Source organism: Heptranchias perlo, chromosome 24, assembly GCF_035084215.1.
Source record: "Heptranchias perlo isolate sHepPer1 chromosome 24, sHepPer1.hap1, whole genome shotgun sequence".
Taxonomy (NCBI): domain Eukaryota; kingdom Metazoa; phylum Chordata; class Chondrichthyes; order Hexanchiformes; family Hexanchidae; genus Heptranchias; species Heptranchias perlo.
The window spans coordinates 19,530,388-19,547,706 of NC_090348.1; the positions used below are offsets into that span (position 1 = coordinate 19,530,388).

General features: G+C 44.5%; 1 protein-coding gene across 3 annotated transcripts in view; it reads left to right on the forward strand.

Moving 5' to 3' along the window:
• Positions 1–17,319, forward strand: part of slc26a4 (solute carrier family 26 member 4) — a 55,734-nt gene that overhangs the window by 18,124 nt on the left and 20,291 nt on the right. For all 3 annotated transcript variants that reach the window (XM_068004870.1, XM_068004871.1, XM_068004872.1), the window contains 6 exons: positions 9,362–9,514; positions 11,918–12,000; positions 12,164–12,311; positions 14,101–14,214; positions 14,528–14,605; positions 16,736–16,831. In XM_068004870.1, the coding sequence (XP_067860971.1) occupies positions 9,362–9,514; positions 11,918–12,000; positions 12,164–12,311; positions 14,101–14,214; positions 14,528–14,605; positions 16,736–16,831 (672 nt within the window). The remainder of the gene's footprint in view (positions 1–9,361; positions 9,515–11,917; positions 12,001–12,163; positions 12,312–14,100; positions 14,215–14,527; positions 14,606–16,735; positions 16,832–17,319) is intronic.

Genomic DNA, 17,319 nt, shown 5'->3' on the forward strand with positions numbered 1-17,319 from the left:
AGGAGTCAGACGATAATGATAGATGCTCATTTATAAACTATTTAAATTGCAACCATCAACCCTTTTTATAATATTTTGATTGAAAGCAAACTTAAGGTAATTAGCTGTTTGATGTCTTTTATGAAACAAGGAACATGTGTAAAGCCAATAAAAAATCACCATAATGAGACACTACTAAGTGATGACTGTGAGAAATACAAACTCATAAGCTGCAACAACAAAAATAGTTGCAACCAATCGTGACTTGTGCAATAAAGAAGTTGCCAAGGAAACATGTGACTACCTATGAATTTCAAGAAGAACCTAGCTGTTGTGTATGGACAAATGGTTGAAATATAGGTCCAAAGCAGCAGATTGAAGCCATTTTCAGCAAGGAGACTTTACAGTGCTGGTGAATATGGTTATGGAGAGACTGGGGCACAGTGTTGTTGGGCAGGGCAACCCTCTGACATGCTAAAAAGATGCCAAGCTTGGCAATGTGTCAGTGACGGCAGCAACAATGTCTCTGCAGAGGACCTGGCAGGAGGTCAAGAAGAAGCTGCACACGACGTAGAGAGGAACACAGGTACGAACAGAATATTATAAAGTTGGAGTACAGAACATATGTGCACACAAGGGGAAAAATTGTAATTGTAAAAGATAAGCAAACAAGGTTGTATTGACAGAGATTGACATTATACATACCATAACATGAAAGGGAATATAGTGCAGGAAGGAATTTCCATGGGCCAAATCACATTGGATTGATAATGCAACCGAAACCAGGGCCATATTATCGGCAGCCAGTGAAAGGTTGTTGGCTGCCCGTTATACATTGGGCACTTTCCCAGTGTGGGAGGAGGGACATATGCACAGGTCTAAGTGGGATAGGGAGCCATTGCCAGGGGGGCAAAGGGCAGAGATGCCCAATTATTTTAAATGTTGCTTGCCTGCTCAAGTACTCCAGCTATATTATGGAGGCTGCCTAATTTACATAAAATGTGGGAGTTAATGAATCTAGTGCACAACTTGTGCACTGGCTCTTGGTCTTGTCTACACTCACTGCCTGCACTGGGTCTCTTCGGTATGTTGTAGGCCTCAGGCTGCCCAATTTTCTAGGCACCTGCCACCACGTTACCAACCCACATATCTCAATCCCCACTGCTCTTGTGTCAGAGTTTTGCCTTTAACCATAATAGAAGGACACAGCATGCAGCAGGTAGTGGCTACAGACTTGAAGGTAACTCATGTTGTATGTAGAAAAATTAGTGGATGTGTTTGGCAGGAAGAGTCTGAAAGGGATTGAGTCACGGGATTGGAATACTACAAATAAATCATGATCTGTTCCATATTAAAATCAGGCATTCTATAACTTGTATGATATCTTATCTTCTGTCCATCCACATGTTAGATCACAGATCAGCCATGATCTTATCAAATGGCTGAGCAGGCACGAGGGGCTGAATGGCCTACTCCTGATCCTATAATAGTGCACAAACACTTAATGCTTGTAATGACAATGCTGTACCACATTGATAGATATGCTCATATACTCATAACGTTCAATTTGCTCTCTCCATAGATCAGGCAAGCACCAGCAACACCTAAGGAGCACCACATAACTGAGCGTAAATTTGTCATCACCTCCACTTGAAGCAGGCACTAACACAAATGATATAACTCTGTGAAAGGTTGTTTGGGGGGGGTGCGAAGACTCAGCACAGAGATACAGACTTCAGAGGGCACGCTTTCTAATGGAGGTTGTAACAGTAGCAGGACTGTAATGAGGAGTCACTTGCCACCCTGCACATGAAAGGGTAGACCAGCAGAATTCAACAACTTGATATGCATTACCACATTCTACTTGAGTAATGTCTTGGAACAACATGGGGTCGATTTTAGGATGGCCGAGCGGGTCAGTTCGTGGCAGGGGGGCTCCGAAAATTTGGGATTCTCGGGGCGGGTCCGGAGCCTGGCTCCAACCCTCCCACTTCCGGGATCCCCAATGACGCGCTTAGATGCGCGTGCAGCCCCCGCATGCGGGACTCCCACTGGCAATTAAACCAATTATTTTGATACTTCAGGTTGTTAGCAGACCTGATTGGGAGGATATTTTAGGCGGGGTGGGATTTTCATCCAAACTGAGTGTGTTTCCCTTACTGGGGGAAACACTCCCAGTTGAAATAGACGTGTTGCAGCCACCAACATCTGGGAGCTGCAAAGGTCCATTTGACAGGTGGAAGGGGGAGACCCTCATTCATTGCAGGAGGCCATTCTGTCACTTTGGACAAAGTTTGGCCTGCACCACCGTCCTCCTAACACTAAAATTCACCAACTTGCAACCTCAACCCCGGTGTGCAGACATATTTACCTACCTTGCGGACCCCCTCAAACATATATCTTCTGGATGGGGGCCGCCGTAGCTGCAGTCACGACCTCCTCAGAGGGCGAACAGCATCACCAGCCTCGCCGGCCGCGCCGTCCACCTCTGACGCGTGGAGCTCCACAACACAGTGCTGTGACACATCCACCTGCACAGCAGAAGGGAGGGCAACCGCAGAGAGAGATGCGTCGCAGAAGGCACTATCCTCGCCACAGGGTCTCAGCTTCCTGGACCTCTCTGAGGAGCAGTGCACACGGAGGCTCAGAGTCACTCGACATGTAGTCGTGGACATCTGCTGCTCCCGGCTGGCCTGAGCACCATCTTCTTACCTGTCGCTGTCAAAGTCACCACTGCCCTCAACAACTTCTCCTCCAGATACTTCCAGGGTGCCACCGGGGACATCGCCGGCATCTCTCAGTCGTCTGCACAAAAGAGCCCTGAAAATACACCTGCACCCACTCTGCAGTGACACAATGGGTGGCATCAGGTGTTGGTCTTCATGGTGATCCTCAGGAAAGGGAATTATTGCACAAACCAGACAAGATTTGCAAAGACGTGGCAGTGGTGGTGATAACAAATTTTTATGTTTTTTTGCAAAACAAACGAAAGTATATCAAAAACATGACATTTTGTCTTACACCCTTGTGCATCCCCTTTGTGCTCACAAAACCTTCACCTTACATTTACGGGAACCCCTACGTGGTGCTACCCCTGTGGCTTCAGCAGAGGTAGTGGCAGGTTGCTCTTGTCCATGCCCTGACCGAAGAGATGCTTTGCGCGGACGCCCTCTGGGTTTCGGTGCCCGTGAGGGCCCCTCCAAAGACTGCTCCACCTGCACCTGTGAAGGGGCAGACTCGGCCACCTGGAGAGAGGGTACTGGTTGAGAGGGGGGCAATGGGTAAGATGTGGGAGCGCTTTGAGTGGCATCCCCACTTCCATGTCCCCTTTCACCATCATCCCTCTCCTGGCCCAGGCCCACATCACTCCTTCCACCCTCCTGGACGACAGTTTGGAGGACTTCTGTGAAGCCTTGGAAGGCCAGTTGTATTGTATCTGTTAGTCTGTTTAAGGCGGTAGAATGTTGCTCATCCTGAATCTGAACGGCCGTTGTCAGGGCCTGAATGGACTCATTGTTGAGCCGTGCTTGAAGCTCGATGGAGGCTAGCCTTTCCTCCATCGCAGACATTTCTGCACCTACCCGCGACACTATCTCAGAGATGCCTTCACGTCCCTGTGACAGTATCTTGGAGATACCTTCCTGTACCTGTGCCACCATTCTACTCATGTAGGAGTTGGACTCCTCCATCCTCTGCGCGATTGTGGAGAGTGCACATGGCAACTGTTCCAGTACCTCGGCAATGTGCTGCTGACCCTCGATGACTCTCCTTTTCATGGCTGGCCCCCAGGGTTCAGTATCTGGGTTCAGCTGAGCAGACCCTGGAGAAGAGTACTCCCACCGATGCGGACTCTCCACGGCTGCCCCTGCCACCAGGGTCTGCTCGTGCTCACGTGCATGGTGACTCACCATGTGCAAGCCCAAGTGAGGACGGGGACCCACCGAGGTGTGTGTATCTGCGCTGGTGGATGGCTGGCTCAGATGTGACTATGCACCCTCAGAAGCTGGCAGGTCCTCTGAGGAATCGCCCTCCGCAGTCACTGCGCTCGCAGATGGCCCTGCAAGAGAACAGAAAGCAATATGAAGCATGTGGACAGATGTTGAGGTGCTGCAGATGCCAAGTGATGCTAAGATCATTCGCTATCATGAGTGCTGAGTATTAGAGTTCTGTCACCAGCCGCTTGTGCACTCCCAGTCTCGGTGTCCGCCACGGACAGGCACTCCAGCGTCCGGCTTACTTCCAATGCCTGCTGCTCCACGTCTGTTAAGACCACCTGATGTGGTGGGCCCCTCCGGTCCTTGCCCTCTCCCGGGCATTCTGGCATCTCTTCTCCTATCAAGGCAAAACACAGAGAGGCATGATTGAGTGATGGTGGCATGGTGACCTGCTGCATGCATTGGTGTGGGTGGGGGTGACTGGAGGAGATGCATTGGAGGGTGCGTGTGAGACATAGCCATGAGATTGTATGAGGATTGGGTTGTGTGGTAGTGTTTGAGAGGGAACTGGGGCGGTGAGTAAGTACAGGCAAGGTGAGGATGATAGTTGAGTGGGTGTGAGGAGTGTTGCGAGAGCGTTGTGGCAGTGCAGAAGGAGTTGTGCGGTGGTGGAGGTGATGTGGAAGACGGAGTGTGGGAGAATGCGTAAGTATACTCACTTTGGCTGACCTGGTTAGGTCATTAAAGCGCTTCCTGCACTGGACCTAGGTTTGGCACACATTGCCGCTGCTGCTGACCTCAGCCACCTCGTCCCATCAGATGGGAACAGAATTTCCCTCCTCCTCCTCACCCCATCGAGCAGCACCTGGAGTGAGGAGTCAGAGAACCTTGGAGCAGCCATGCCTCTGGGCTGCTCCATGCTGCCAATATGGTTGTTTGCTGCAGGAGGAGCATTGGCGGACTGCCCCTTTAAATAGGGCTCCTCCTGCTGACAGCCTGTGATGCGGGTGCGCAGTGTGCCCGCTGCGCAGATCTGGAATGGGAAACCCGGAAGCAAGCGTAAGTACCTTCAATTAGGCTGCGATCGCGTGCGGAGCACCCCAAATTCACTGGGCGCACTACCCACGCACTCGGTCGACCCCCCCCCCCCCCCCGCTGCCAACCCGCCTCCCTCCTAATATCAGGTCCCATTTGTCTGCACTACAGTAAGCCATTGAGCATGTGGCAACACCAGAGCAGCTGCAATCAGGACCTTAGTTACAAGGCCATTGGCATAGTAGGATGCTCACACTACTACTATGGAGTGTTTGGGATCAAAACTCCAAAATGCAGTTCTGATTGTCTGTAACCATCCTCCAAGCAGTTTGAAGTCAATCATGATGGAGGGATTCCAAAATTTCACCAATGACCACTATTCTTTGCTTACACAGATCTCTGTGCATCATGATAATATATCCTCCAGCAATAACATGCATGGAGTATCTCAGTTGGAGCCATTTTGTACTCGTGTCAATAGACATTCTGTGCCATCATGTGGCCCTGTGCAAATGACTGTAGATCTGTCTTCTTACTGAGCACCAAGCAAGCACTGATCCTTCAGCATCTGAGACCCCTGGCATTACTTGATGTCCTTCGTAAATATAGGTAGTAGGCCTTTTGCATTTCTTGCAGCTCCACATTTGGCTATTCACCTATTCATCAACACTAGTCTGTCAATTAGGGGCATACTCAGTAGTAGGGCACATGCACAACTAAAATAATAATCACAAGGGGTGACCAAGACAGCAAAACACACTATACAAGTACACTACTAATACTGCACATTTTAATAATATAAATTCACTGTTACATTTATAGGCCGTCAATTTTCATTGTGCAGAAAGTTGTCCAAAAGCCAAACAAAATAAATGCATTAAAAATTAAATAGGGATTGCAAATATGGCCAGAAGAAAATAAAAGAAAAAAGTCCAGTATCAGAGCTCACTGAAATAAATGTTTAATGCGACCCCCTTGTAAGACCATAAGAGATAGGTGCAGAAATAAGCCATTCGGCCCCTCGAGCCTGCTCCGCTATTTAATGAGATCATGGCTGATCTGATTTTTACCTCAACTCTACTTTCCCGCCCTTTCCCCATATCCTTTAACTCCCTTGCTGATCATGTACCTGTGTCCCTCCCTACAGTGACTAGTCGTCTGGTTCTTGCTTATGTCCACGTAGTAGAATATGTGGCAATAGAGGGCTCAGTTACTTCAGTTAATAGAATGGCAAAGTGGCTGACTTCAGAAATGTTTTTGGCCTTGCTCATGGGTATAGCAGCCGTTGGCAGCCATATTGGGGAGGAGAAAAGAGAGAAGTACAGACGGCATGGAAAACTCAGTCACAGCAGATACTACTGCAGGCAGCAGGTCTATTACAATAGTCAGCTACCAAAAAACTCAGGTACTATTCACTGCTCATGCTACTCACAATTCTTCATATTAGTAACAATCTCATACACCAGGTTTGAGCATCTATAGAATACTTGCCTTCCAATGTACCTTTTGTAGCTAGGCAATTCTGCATTAAATTCATCTGGGCTTTTTCTAACTTTTCAAAAGTGCATCTGGCATTTCTTTTCAGATGTTGAAATGTTCTGAGCACAGAAAATCAATATGTTTCATTATAATATTATGTGTAAAGATTTATGAGCAATGGGATCTTGGCCCCTAGATTCTTATTGAAAGTGATTTAAAAATAGGTAGTTGGAAAGTCTGGCAGCTTAAACTATCAGCTTCCCCAACTGATGCTCACAAGTTCAAGTCTAAGAGATTGTACATGCAAAAATCCATGTTTTATGCTTATCCAGCATTTTGGGAGCATGGTCAGTACATCCGTATTTGCCGTTATTAGTGAGTATGAACCAGGCTCCTCTCCCTTCGTTGTCATTCCTTTCTTTCCCTCCCTCCCCCTGAGTCTGTATGCTAATTAGTTGTTCCTGGGTCACTCTCCTCAACATTGCTCTTAGCACTAATGGAAGGGATTCCATTACTGTATACTGCAGATGGGAATTCTTGAGAACATGGGTTCTGATTACAGTAATCAGCAGCCGGGATCACTGTCATCACCACTAGGAGTGGTGTTGACAAGAGAGGAGGCCTGATGTTGTCCATTAGCAGCTGGGCTCAGGTTGACTTGGGATGGATTAGGGGAGGGGAGTGGATGGTAATGAAGGGGAGAGAAAAATTGATGGTGATTGGGAGGAAGGGACCAATGGAGAGGAGGGGCAGGGGTAATAGATGGCAATGATAGAAGGGGACGTAGCAATGAATGGCAATAAAGAGCATGAATGGATATCAGGAGAGGGGGAAATGGGTGGCAATGAAAGGGAGAGGATTGAGGAGGATGGGGGTGTGTGAATGCCATTGAATGGAGAGATATGAGAGAAATGAAAGGGGACAGAGCTGAGAACACTGCTTTGAGTGTGGGATGAAGGAAACACCAAGATAAACTAATGGAGAGGAATGTAGTGCCAGCTTGAACTGTGGTTGTTTTTTTTTGGTGGGGGGAAGAGAAAGTGACAGTAAATGTAGAAATGAAAGATGCCAGCCTGGATTTACAAATGCTGGCTGGGGGGCAGAGCCCAGGTCCCCGCCCATTTTCCATTTGACCCAGTTACCACTGCGACCTAGGACCACCATGTTGAAAGTGGCGGTAGTAGACTCGAGGTCAAGGTATGGAGGGAGAGGTCCCAGTACATCCCTTCTCTACCTCCATTTAGGCAGCGACTCATTTACTTGTAAGGGCCCCACTCTACTGAGGCCCACAAGGCTGCAACTCTCTTGATCTTTGGGATTCTTCTGCCCCTTTAAATGCTCAACAGCCTCTTCTGGTGCTGCAACACTGCTGGGATTTTGCAGCCAGCCACTTTTGGGCTCTTCCTTGGTGGTGGAAATCCCACTGCGTGTATTCAGTGACCCCCTGATCTACGGAAACGGGTCAGACAATGAGTTGGAGGCGGGACGGGACTTACAGCAAACAGAGTCTATTTTACAGCAAACAGAGTCTATTTGCTCAGCAAACAATCTATTTAAACAGAGTCTACCGATTAAAAGCAAAATTATTTCTCCAGGAAAATGCAGTGAGTGGAGGATAGTTGCATAATACAAATTGTGCGTAAAATCAATCCTGTCACTTACAGCAGTGTGGTTTCCAGACGTTACTGATGGGAGAATTACCCAATCATCTCCATTCTGGCCGGGACTTGTGGTGTCACTATGTGCAACCTATGTTTTATTTCCTCCAGTACAATTGAAGGAATGTTGTGTATATACTAACAGCTTACGTTAACTACTTAGTTTCACACATCATTGGCGTATAATCAGGCTTATTCATGCGGTATCAGCTTTTTTGAAGCTGTTGGATCAGCTTTAGCTAGTTTCCTAGGTTGGCATGTATGAGAGATACTCATCACTGAACCCTGCCACAGCCACACACAAGCAAGAGACCTCGTGGGTAACAAGGTGGGGTTGGTATAGTAAAGGCCTGTCTGACACAGTTGTGGCCTCTTCAGTTCAGCATAAGTTTAAAGCAGTTGACGCATTGTTTGCTGGTGCCGTGTGCATGTCTAAGCTTCATTCACAATGCAGGCAATCTACTCGGACATAAATTGGGGCATTTCAGGTCTCTCCGAAGAGGGGGGAGAAACCGATCTGTGACATCATTCATCATTTTTTTTTCTCTTTGATTTTTCTTCTCATTTTCTTTCCTTCGGTCCATTTCTGTGGGCATTGACTCTGTTATTGTGGCACAGTTCTGTGGATAGCAGTTGCCTACCAGTACTGTGCCCAACTCACCGTTATTCATGCATTAGCATTGACAATGAATCCTGGCAGGCTATCTGACTGTGGAGAACATCATATCCAAGTCTGAATCTGTCATTACCTGTTGTTCCTTACATCAAAGACTTGCATGTCTTCCCACATCAGAATTAATTGATTACTTTGAAATGTGGGAACTGTTATTATTCAGGCAAATGTGGCAGTCATTTTGTGCACAGCAAGGTTTCACGAATAGAAAATGAGATGAATGACCATTTGATCTGTTTTTGTTGATGGTTGATCAAGAAACATTGGCCAGGACATCAAGAGAACTCTCTGCTTCTCTTCAAATCGAATCTTTTATGCCCAGCTGAATAGGCAAATAGGGTCTAGGTTTAACATCTTAACAACAACACTTCTAACAATGCAGCACGCCCTCAGTACCTCACTAAATAAGTATTTTAAGTCCATAGTGGGGTTAGAATCAATAACTTTCTGACTCCGAAGCAAGAATGCTACCAACTGAACTAAGCTGGCATAGTATGAAAGCTTAGATAAGGTCTCTTTACCTAATCCAGTTATAGGGTCCAAACTGCTACCCTGGCTGAAATGCAGCATTTGTTTGAACTTCTGTTTTTTTTATTTTGTAGACTCTTATTGACATATTCCGTAACATTCGACAAACCAATATTGCAGACTTCATTGCTGGCTTGATCACCTTTGTCGTGTGTGTAATTGTGAAAGAAATCAACAATCGTTTCAAACATAAGATTAAAGTGCCTATTCCTATCGAAGTGATTGTGGTAAGTAAATTATCTGTGGTGAAACCTAAGACCTAGTTTAAGGCATAGATGAGGGTAGACCATCTGCTCTTTTTTTCTTTCTGGTTTTCTTTCTTCTGAGGGCACCAATTTTTGGTTTCACTGCCACAGACAGCTCTGTGGTACCCCACCCACATGCCTATTATTCAAATATGAACCAACATTGAATGTCAGCAGACTATTCAACTATGGAAGGGTTCATTGGGTGACCTAATGCTGTCCTCACCTGATGTCCACTCTTGTGCAATTGGATCACAATCAAGAACAGGAATCATGTCCAATTTTTACTTTCCCTACCCCAGGGGACAATAAGATCAATTATATTACCCCACATGCTGCTCTGTGCCAAATCAACTAATACCTGGGAATTGAGCCTGAAAGCTTTCGATCTGTTTGGCTTACTACACAATGCCAGGGGAGCTTAAATATCTGATTTCTAAATAGTTTATTTCAAGATTGAATTCAGTATGTCAGTCACTCACCTTGCTGCTACTGGAGGCAATGTGGTGTTGTGGGGCTCCAACCTGTTTATTTGCAGGACAGATTCCACTGCATAGACAATTAGATAAAATACCTGTCCATTCATAAGCTGGTTGTTTGATAGATGAAATTCACACTTTTACTTTTTGGCTGGAAGAATTTTCCCGTTGGTTGTGCAAGGTCCATAAAGACCAGTGATTACATTACTTGCCTATGTGACAGTTAAGCTTTCTGCCTATCTAAGTCGAGAAAAATAAGAAAGAACGAACTTAAATAGTGCCTTTCACAACCTCAGGATGACCCAAAGTGCTTTATAGACAGTGTAGTCACTGTTGTAATGTAGGAAATGCAGCAGCAAATTTGTTAACAGCAAAATCCCACAAACAGCAAAGAAAAAATGACTGGATAATTTTTTTTTATGTGTTGTTGGTTGAGGGATAAATATTGACCAGGACACCGGGGAGAACTCCCTTGCTCCTCTAATAGTGCCATGGGATCTTTTATGCTCACCTGAGAGGGCCAATGTTTCGGTTTAATGTCTCATTGGAAAGATAGCACCTCCGACAGTGCAGCACTCTCTCGGTACTGTACTCAAGTGTCAGCCTGGTTTATATGTTCAAGTCTCTGGAGTGGGTCTTGAACCTACAACCTTCTGACTCAGAGGCGAGAGTGCTTCCACTGAGCCAACATTGACACCTTCATAGTGGTTACCTTCACCAGAGACATCCTTTTACAGTGCGTTTCTGATACTGCTGCCTCCAGAGGTGTTACTGAAAATCATCTCTTGGCATCTACACAATTCCAAAAACAGTAACACACTTCATTTACCTTACAGTGGTGTCATTGTAGTTGGGGCAGCTGAATAAGGTACATGCGCTCTGACTTTTCCCACTGGGATGCTAGATAGGCCATTCTACTATAATCTCCAGGGAGCAAGGAAGGACAAGCTGCTCTAATTATTACTCTCCATTGCTTCATCAGCTATTGAGCAGGATTGATAGCAGTCATGAAGAAATAGGTAGCTCAGAACATTCGACTGTCTTGACTGCTGATTGTCAGATGTAAGCAGATTCTTGTGGAAAAGAGCAGAAAAAAGCATTAAAAAGTGTCCAAATTTCCTTGGTTATTTTGCTGGACTTTTGCTGTAACTCCAGGAGGAGCCAAATGGCTTGGAAAAGGCCAGACTCTGATATAGTGAGTCCTAATTTAAACAGGAAAATCCCGCTTGGTCTCTGCCTATCCCCTACTAAACCAGCCATATCAGAAGGGGCATGTCTGTTCCAACACTGGGGATCCTGCTTCCCTGCCCATAAGGGGCCTGGTGTAAAACTGGAGGCTAATATGCAGCGTCAAATAAGACGTGAAGGACGGAAGTTAGCCCCTTTGGAAGGGAGGGCTCCAGGATAGGGAAGTAGCCTAGACCCCAAAGATGGGGAGACTTTTTTTAAGTTTCACTATCAACCCCATTAACAGAGGCAGGTGGGCACCTTCCATGTGTCCATAGTGGTATGGGTGCACACTGTCCCCATGCTAATTACATGCTCTCCCACTGACCACGCAAACTCTGCTGGGGTCAGCACCGGTGGGCACAATCTTGGCATGACAACCTGGATCGTGGTTGTTCAGCCCCATATATCTTTGTTAAGAAACTCCCATGAAGGACCAAGGCCCATAACAAAAGAGTAGAAGAGATTAAGTAAATCATCAAGTAGTGATTAAGTGATGTCAGGCTTGGTTTTTAAGGTTGAAGATGTAGGAGGAAGGAAAGACTGAGGGACATTAGGAGTTCCACAGTTTTGAGGTCCTGGTATAGAATGAGTTAGAATATGATTAGTGAAGATGCAGGGAGGACTAACAATATATAAATGTGGTTGATTTTTAAATACAAATGTTTGCTTGTTCCAGACTATTATAGCTACAGGGATCTCTTATGGTGCTAATTTGGAACAGAAATATAATGCTGGAATTATTAAACGCATTCCAACAGGGTAAGAAGATAAAATTAAAGGATTGTTGCATCCTTTTTAAAAGTCACAATTCTTGTCTTAAATTTTAAGTATGCTACTTGTGTTCTTCTTTGTTACAAACACTAGTACTTTTTTAAGATTGAGTTCAGAAATACTTGAATGACTTTTACATTCATTTGCACAGATTTTTAAAACCAGTGTCACCAGATGTGAGCCTGTTTGCTGAAACGGGAGCATCGGCATTTTCCATTGCTATAGTGGGATATGCCGTGGCTGTTTCAGTTGCTAAAGTATTTGGCAGCAAACATAACTATGCCATTGATGGAAACCAGGTAAGAGAAGGTTTGAATATACTATCTGTTAATATTTGGAGTCTGAGTTACATTATAAGTTAAGATGGCTATTGTTTGCATAGCTATCCCATAAGCATTTAACTGCACTTGAGTTGACTTGACAATGCCAAAATTAGTCAACAAGATCCTACTGTTGTGAAAGTTTTTTTGTTAAAGTTGAAAACTTGTATTTGTCCATCTTGGCGACCTCTTTACCAGTTCAGAAATGAAAAAAAAAAATCAAAATTTAAATCTATCATATTGTCATTAATTTTTACATTACTGCAGTTTTACAGAATGTGATTATTTTGGATAGTAAATCATAGTGAACCTATGTCCTGAAGGATGGTATGAAAATTCAGAAATCAAATGGTTCCTAACAGTAGTTTGTGACCTGACAGTGATATTAACATGATACATGACTCCTGCTAGATTGTGAAGTTATATTGGGCGAAACTTAACATTGGCATGGGCATAAAACAGGCAACAGTGGATCAGCCACCTGATACACCCTTCCCGATTGTTTTTTCTTATTTTTCCTTTCCATTTACAGGAGGAGTGTATACGGGCGGTGAATTCACTACAGCCCTTTTTATGTCCCCAGTTGAAAGTTTCGCTCTAAATATTTTCATCCTGAAAATTAAGGATAGGGGTTTGGGAAACAAAGGTAAATTTAATTAGAAAATAAGAACTGTTAGTTCCGGGCTGAAATTTTATACTGTTTCTGTTGTCATAACTCCAACAGATTTTTAGCCCCATCATCTTTAAATCAGCTAGGAAACTTGAAGCTATTATCATAATGTTTCCCTAAAATGTGTTTTTAAAAAAAAAATTACTTCAGATTAACTGAAACTGTAAGGCCAATTTTTCTTTTGGTGGGGGGAGGGGTGTGTGTGTGTGGAGAGCCTTACAGCTCCCAACGGGCGGTATGTCTGCTGCCAGATTACAACATTCAAATTTCATGGCCTGGGTCATTTGCATGACTTGGGCGTCATTTTGCAGGGCCTTGCGCCAGGAATCGGGAGATGGGAAGAAACAGGAGTGTAGCTACAGGCCTGTGAAGCCTGTATCTCCCCTGCTGGCTGCCAGCATCCGGGCCTTGTGGTTGGTGCTGGAGAGCAGTTACCAGAAAGCCCCAAGGATCGTGCTGCATTTTGGGAATAAATTACACGGTGCCTCCATTCATCTTTGGGCTTTCCCTGGACTCCTGCAGACCCTCCGGTCCCTGGAGGATCTTGGCACAGCCTCCACTAGCAGCATTCTCTGGGTACCTCTCCATTTGGGCACCTCAATGGCAGAGTGTCCGGAAAGTGAGGCAGTAAGCAAGAACATCCCTCCTGTCTTATTTACGCACTTACATTTGCCTGTGTCTGCTACAGGCCTGGGGCCCGTTACATGAGTTTAATTTGGATCCCATGCAGTGTTATAGAACTGGAGGTCTGATGCAAAAGTTCTCTGTCCCACTTCCTCTTCACTGCACCTGGGAACTGAGTGTTCTCCAGGTGCAACAAAGAGGAGAATCTATCCTCACATCTCTTAAGTGCTGCAGAAGTGACAGCTGCAGATTTGGGAATAATTTAAGAATATTCCAAACAGAATGCAATAACTGAACAGTCATCAGCTAATGTATTGAGAAAACATATCCTTGGGAGAAGAAAAGTCTGCTTACAACATTCAAAATGTCACCGAGTTGTATCAAAGTGGGACGGGTATATGATAGTTCTGTTACTGCTGTATTATCACAAACAATCATTTGCATGTGTATTCACATAAATGTGTAATCTTGCAGGAATTTATTGCTCTTGGAATTGCCAACATTTTTGGAGGCTGTTTCTCAAGCTTTTTAGCAGGCACTGCTCTGTCCCGTACAGCTGTACAGGAAAGCACAGGTGGCAAAACTCAGGTAATGAATGACGGTGGATATGTGTGTGTGTTTATACTATGTCAGTGAATCTCATGGCCACATTGCTCTTACAACAACCAAGTGATTTGCTGGACCAATTCAGAGGGCATTGAATTAACCATATAATGGAGTGAGTGAAAGGACTTGGAAAGTATGTCTGTCGGTGACGGTGAAGCAAATGTTCCTGAATTTTGATTGGCTGTGCTTTGTACCTTATGGAGATAACTGAAAAGTTCTCATATATATACTGCAACAGAAATTTTACCTGCTAGCATCAATAACTCTATAAAGACTCACTCTATATTTATTGCAGATTGCTGGGCTTTTAACTGCAGTCATTGTGATGATTGCCATCCTGATAGTTGGAAAACTGCTTGAATCTCTGCAGAAGGTAACCTTTTATTCTTTCATGGCATGGTGTGCACAGAGCTATATCAACTGTAGGGCTGATTCAGCAATGGTCTGCTACGAAACAGCACCATTGCATTCCAGGAGTGCATCTTACTGAATCGGGCAAGCAGGCCAGCTTGCCTGATTTGTGAAGTTCTGAATTCAGAAATGTTAATATTTTCTGTGCTTTCTGAAGCCTTCTTGCCAGAGTGCGAAAACATTATACCACCCCCCCTAACTTTAAACAATCTCATTCAGATTGGTCCCACAGTGCAGTCTGCGATGTTTTGCTCCTGTTCACACCATTAGCATTGCACAGCGGGCATTTGAATGTCTAGCTTTTGGCATTTGGCTTCTTCAAGGTTTGTTGCTCAACCTCCAGACAACTTCCACCAGTGGCACAGTTCTACCTGTAGTTGTGAAGGTAACCACACCTTGAAATTTCTATTAAAGATCCTTCCAAGCCACTACTGGAAACATTTGCCAAGGTGCACCGCTGCAATAAACAATTGGCAGAAGCTTTGTTTGCCCAGAAAACAGTTTTGTTATATTTCATGAAATGAAGGAAGCAGCACCAAAGCACTGCTACTAGGTAGCAGGTCTCCCTAAAATGCTGAGCTTCATAGATGACACAACCCTATTGCATAAATGAAGAGAAAAGGAGTCCATTCCATTAATGTCCAGGTGATCTTTGACCACAAGAACTGAATAATGCAAGTGAATGTCTGGTGGCAGCCATAATGTCTTTATTTTGCCCCTAGCCCATCATGTCACCATTATTTGATGGAGCAGGTAGACTTGAACAGGTGGCTGCTAGGGGACAAGGGTATCCACTACAGCCCTGGCTAATGACCCTGTTGAGAAGCTCAAGAACAGACACAGATTCAGTGAAGCTTGTGCTTTTGCCTGAATTTTGGTGGAGTATACCATTGGTATGCTCAAGCAGATATTCCACTGTTTTGATAAATCGGGGAGCTCACGTGTTATAGCCATGCCAACATCTCTTTAAAAAAAATTATTAAACAAATGCTGCATGTTGCAGAATTTTGCCATCCAGTGTGGTGTAACCATGCAGCAGAGGAGCAAGAGAGTAGGGCGGCAGTAGAGGAGGAGGAGGAGGAGGAGGAAGAGGAAATGGTTGAAGGCATTTTGCAGCCAGGAAAGCTTGGCCATTCACCTCAAACTCGAATCCGGTGCCTACATGAACAGTCCTATCATGTTAGGCAACTGTATTATGCTAATCCACAATGTGCCTTCTATTACCATCAACACTACATCAACTACTATGCATGCCCACAAACCCAACATGCCCTTCTCAAAGAATTCTCAGGATTATGATGAAATAAAGTGCAAGCATTTTATTTCCCTACTTGTGTTCTGTGTATGTGCTATTACTGTTTGTTTTAGTGATTGTGTACAGGTGCTTCTTTGTGCTATCTCAGTGGGAGGAGTAAATGTAGTGGCAACCTTCTGCTCTTCAATGGGGACCTTGTGTGATGGTTGTGGCCCTTTACCTCTGATCTAGCAGTGGCTAGGTGCTCTGGCCCACTACTTGGCATTTCCTGAGTCCCTTGAGGGGGTTGGCTGGGTTAGATGGATGTGACATTGCCTTAAGAGGTAAATGTTTGCTCTATACTTCTCTTTTCCATGCCACCTCTTGCCATGTTCTGGCTAGCAAGCAACCCTTCAGGGGGTGAGCAGGAAGTTGCATGGGAATAGACTGTTGGAGGACTTCACACTCCTCGGTGGTGACCATCAGGTTTCTCTCAATCTGATTCCCTGTTGAATTCAGAACTGGGAGCGCCAGATCTCAGCAGTCACAATCACATCTTTGGACCTCTGACCTTCGAGGCACCCCTACAGAGGCCTGCAGAATCATCATCCACTCCATGGTGGACTGTAGCTTTCTAAATCCTTTTGTGTATTTATACTGTCAAATTGTAATTGGAATGCTGAGAATTAACAAACATAACACAATAAAGTGGATTTTTATATTGATAATTAGTTATTTCCATTGATTTGACATCAAACTTCATGTATACCCATTCTCTAGTTTCACCTTACAGTACTGGAAAGGCGTTGCTAAAAATGCACAAACGTAATTAATATGTTTTCTTAACAAATTTCTTAGGCTGTACTGGGAGCAATTGTCATAGCCAATTTGAAAGGAATGTTCTGGCAAGTCTTTGACATTCCAGTGTTATGGAGACAAAACAAAGTTGATTGTGTAAGTATTTAAGTAACAATACCTGTTCTTGTAAAATACTGCTCGTTAGAAAATGTACAACTTTCATGTTCAGTTTAAGAATATGGTAATACCACCCTGTTGTGTAGGTCATATTTTACTTATTTTTTAATTTGAGCAGACATTTTGTATAGAAGTTCCCCTTGATGTGATCATGAATAGGGAATATTGCACACACATCTCAATTTGTGACATCACTAGACTGGAGCTTCCAGGATATCAAGTGAAGGGGAGTTGCACACAAGATTTCCACACCCAGGCTATATCTAACCGCAAAAAACATGCCACTGAGAGGAACTAGTGAATGTACACTATTTGCGATAGTATTTAGAAATTATGGAGAAATTCAACAGGATGTACTTTAAGCAAGTATTGTGCTGTAGAGTGAAACAGTAATGTATTTGTGCATTATTTATGATACGTAATGTATGTATTACTGCAATGGTAAAATTACTACAAGAGTTGCAGCT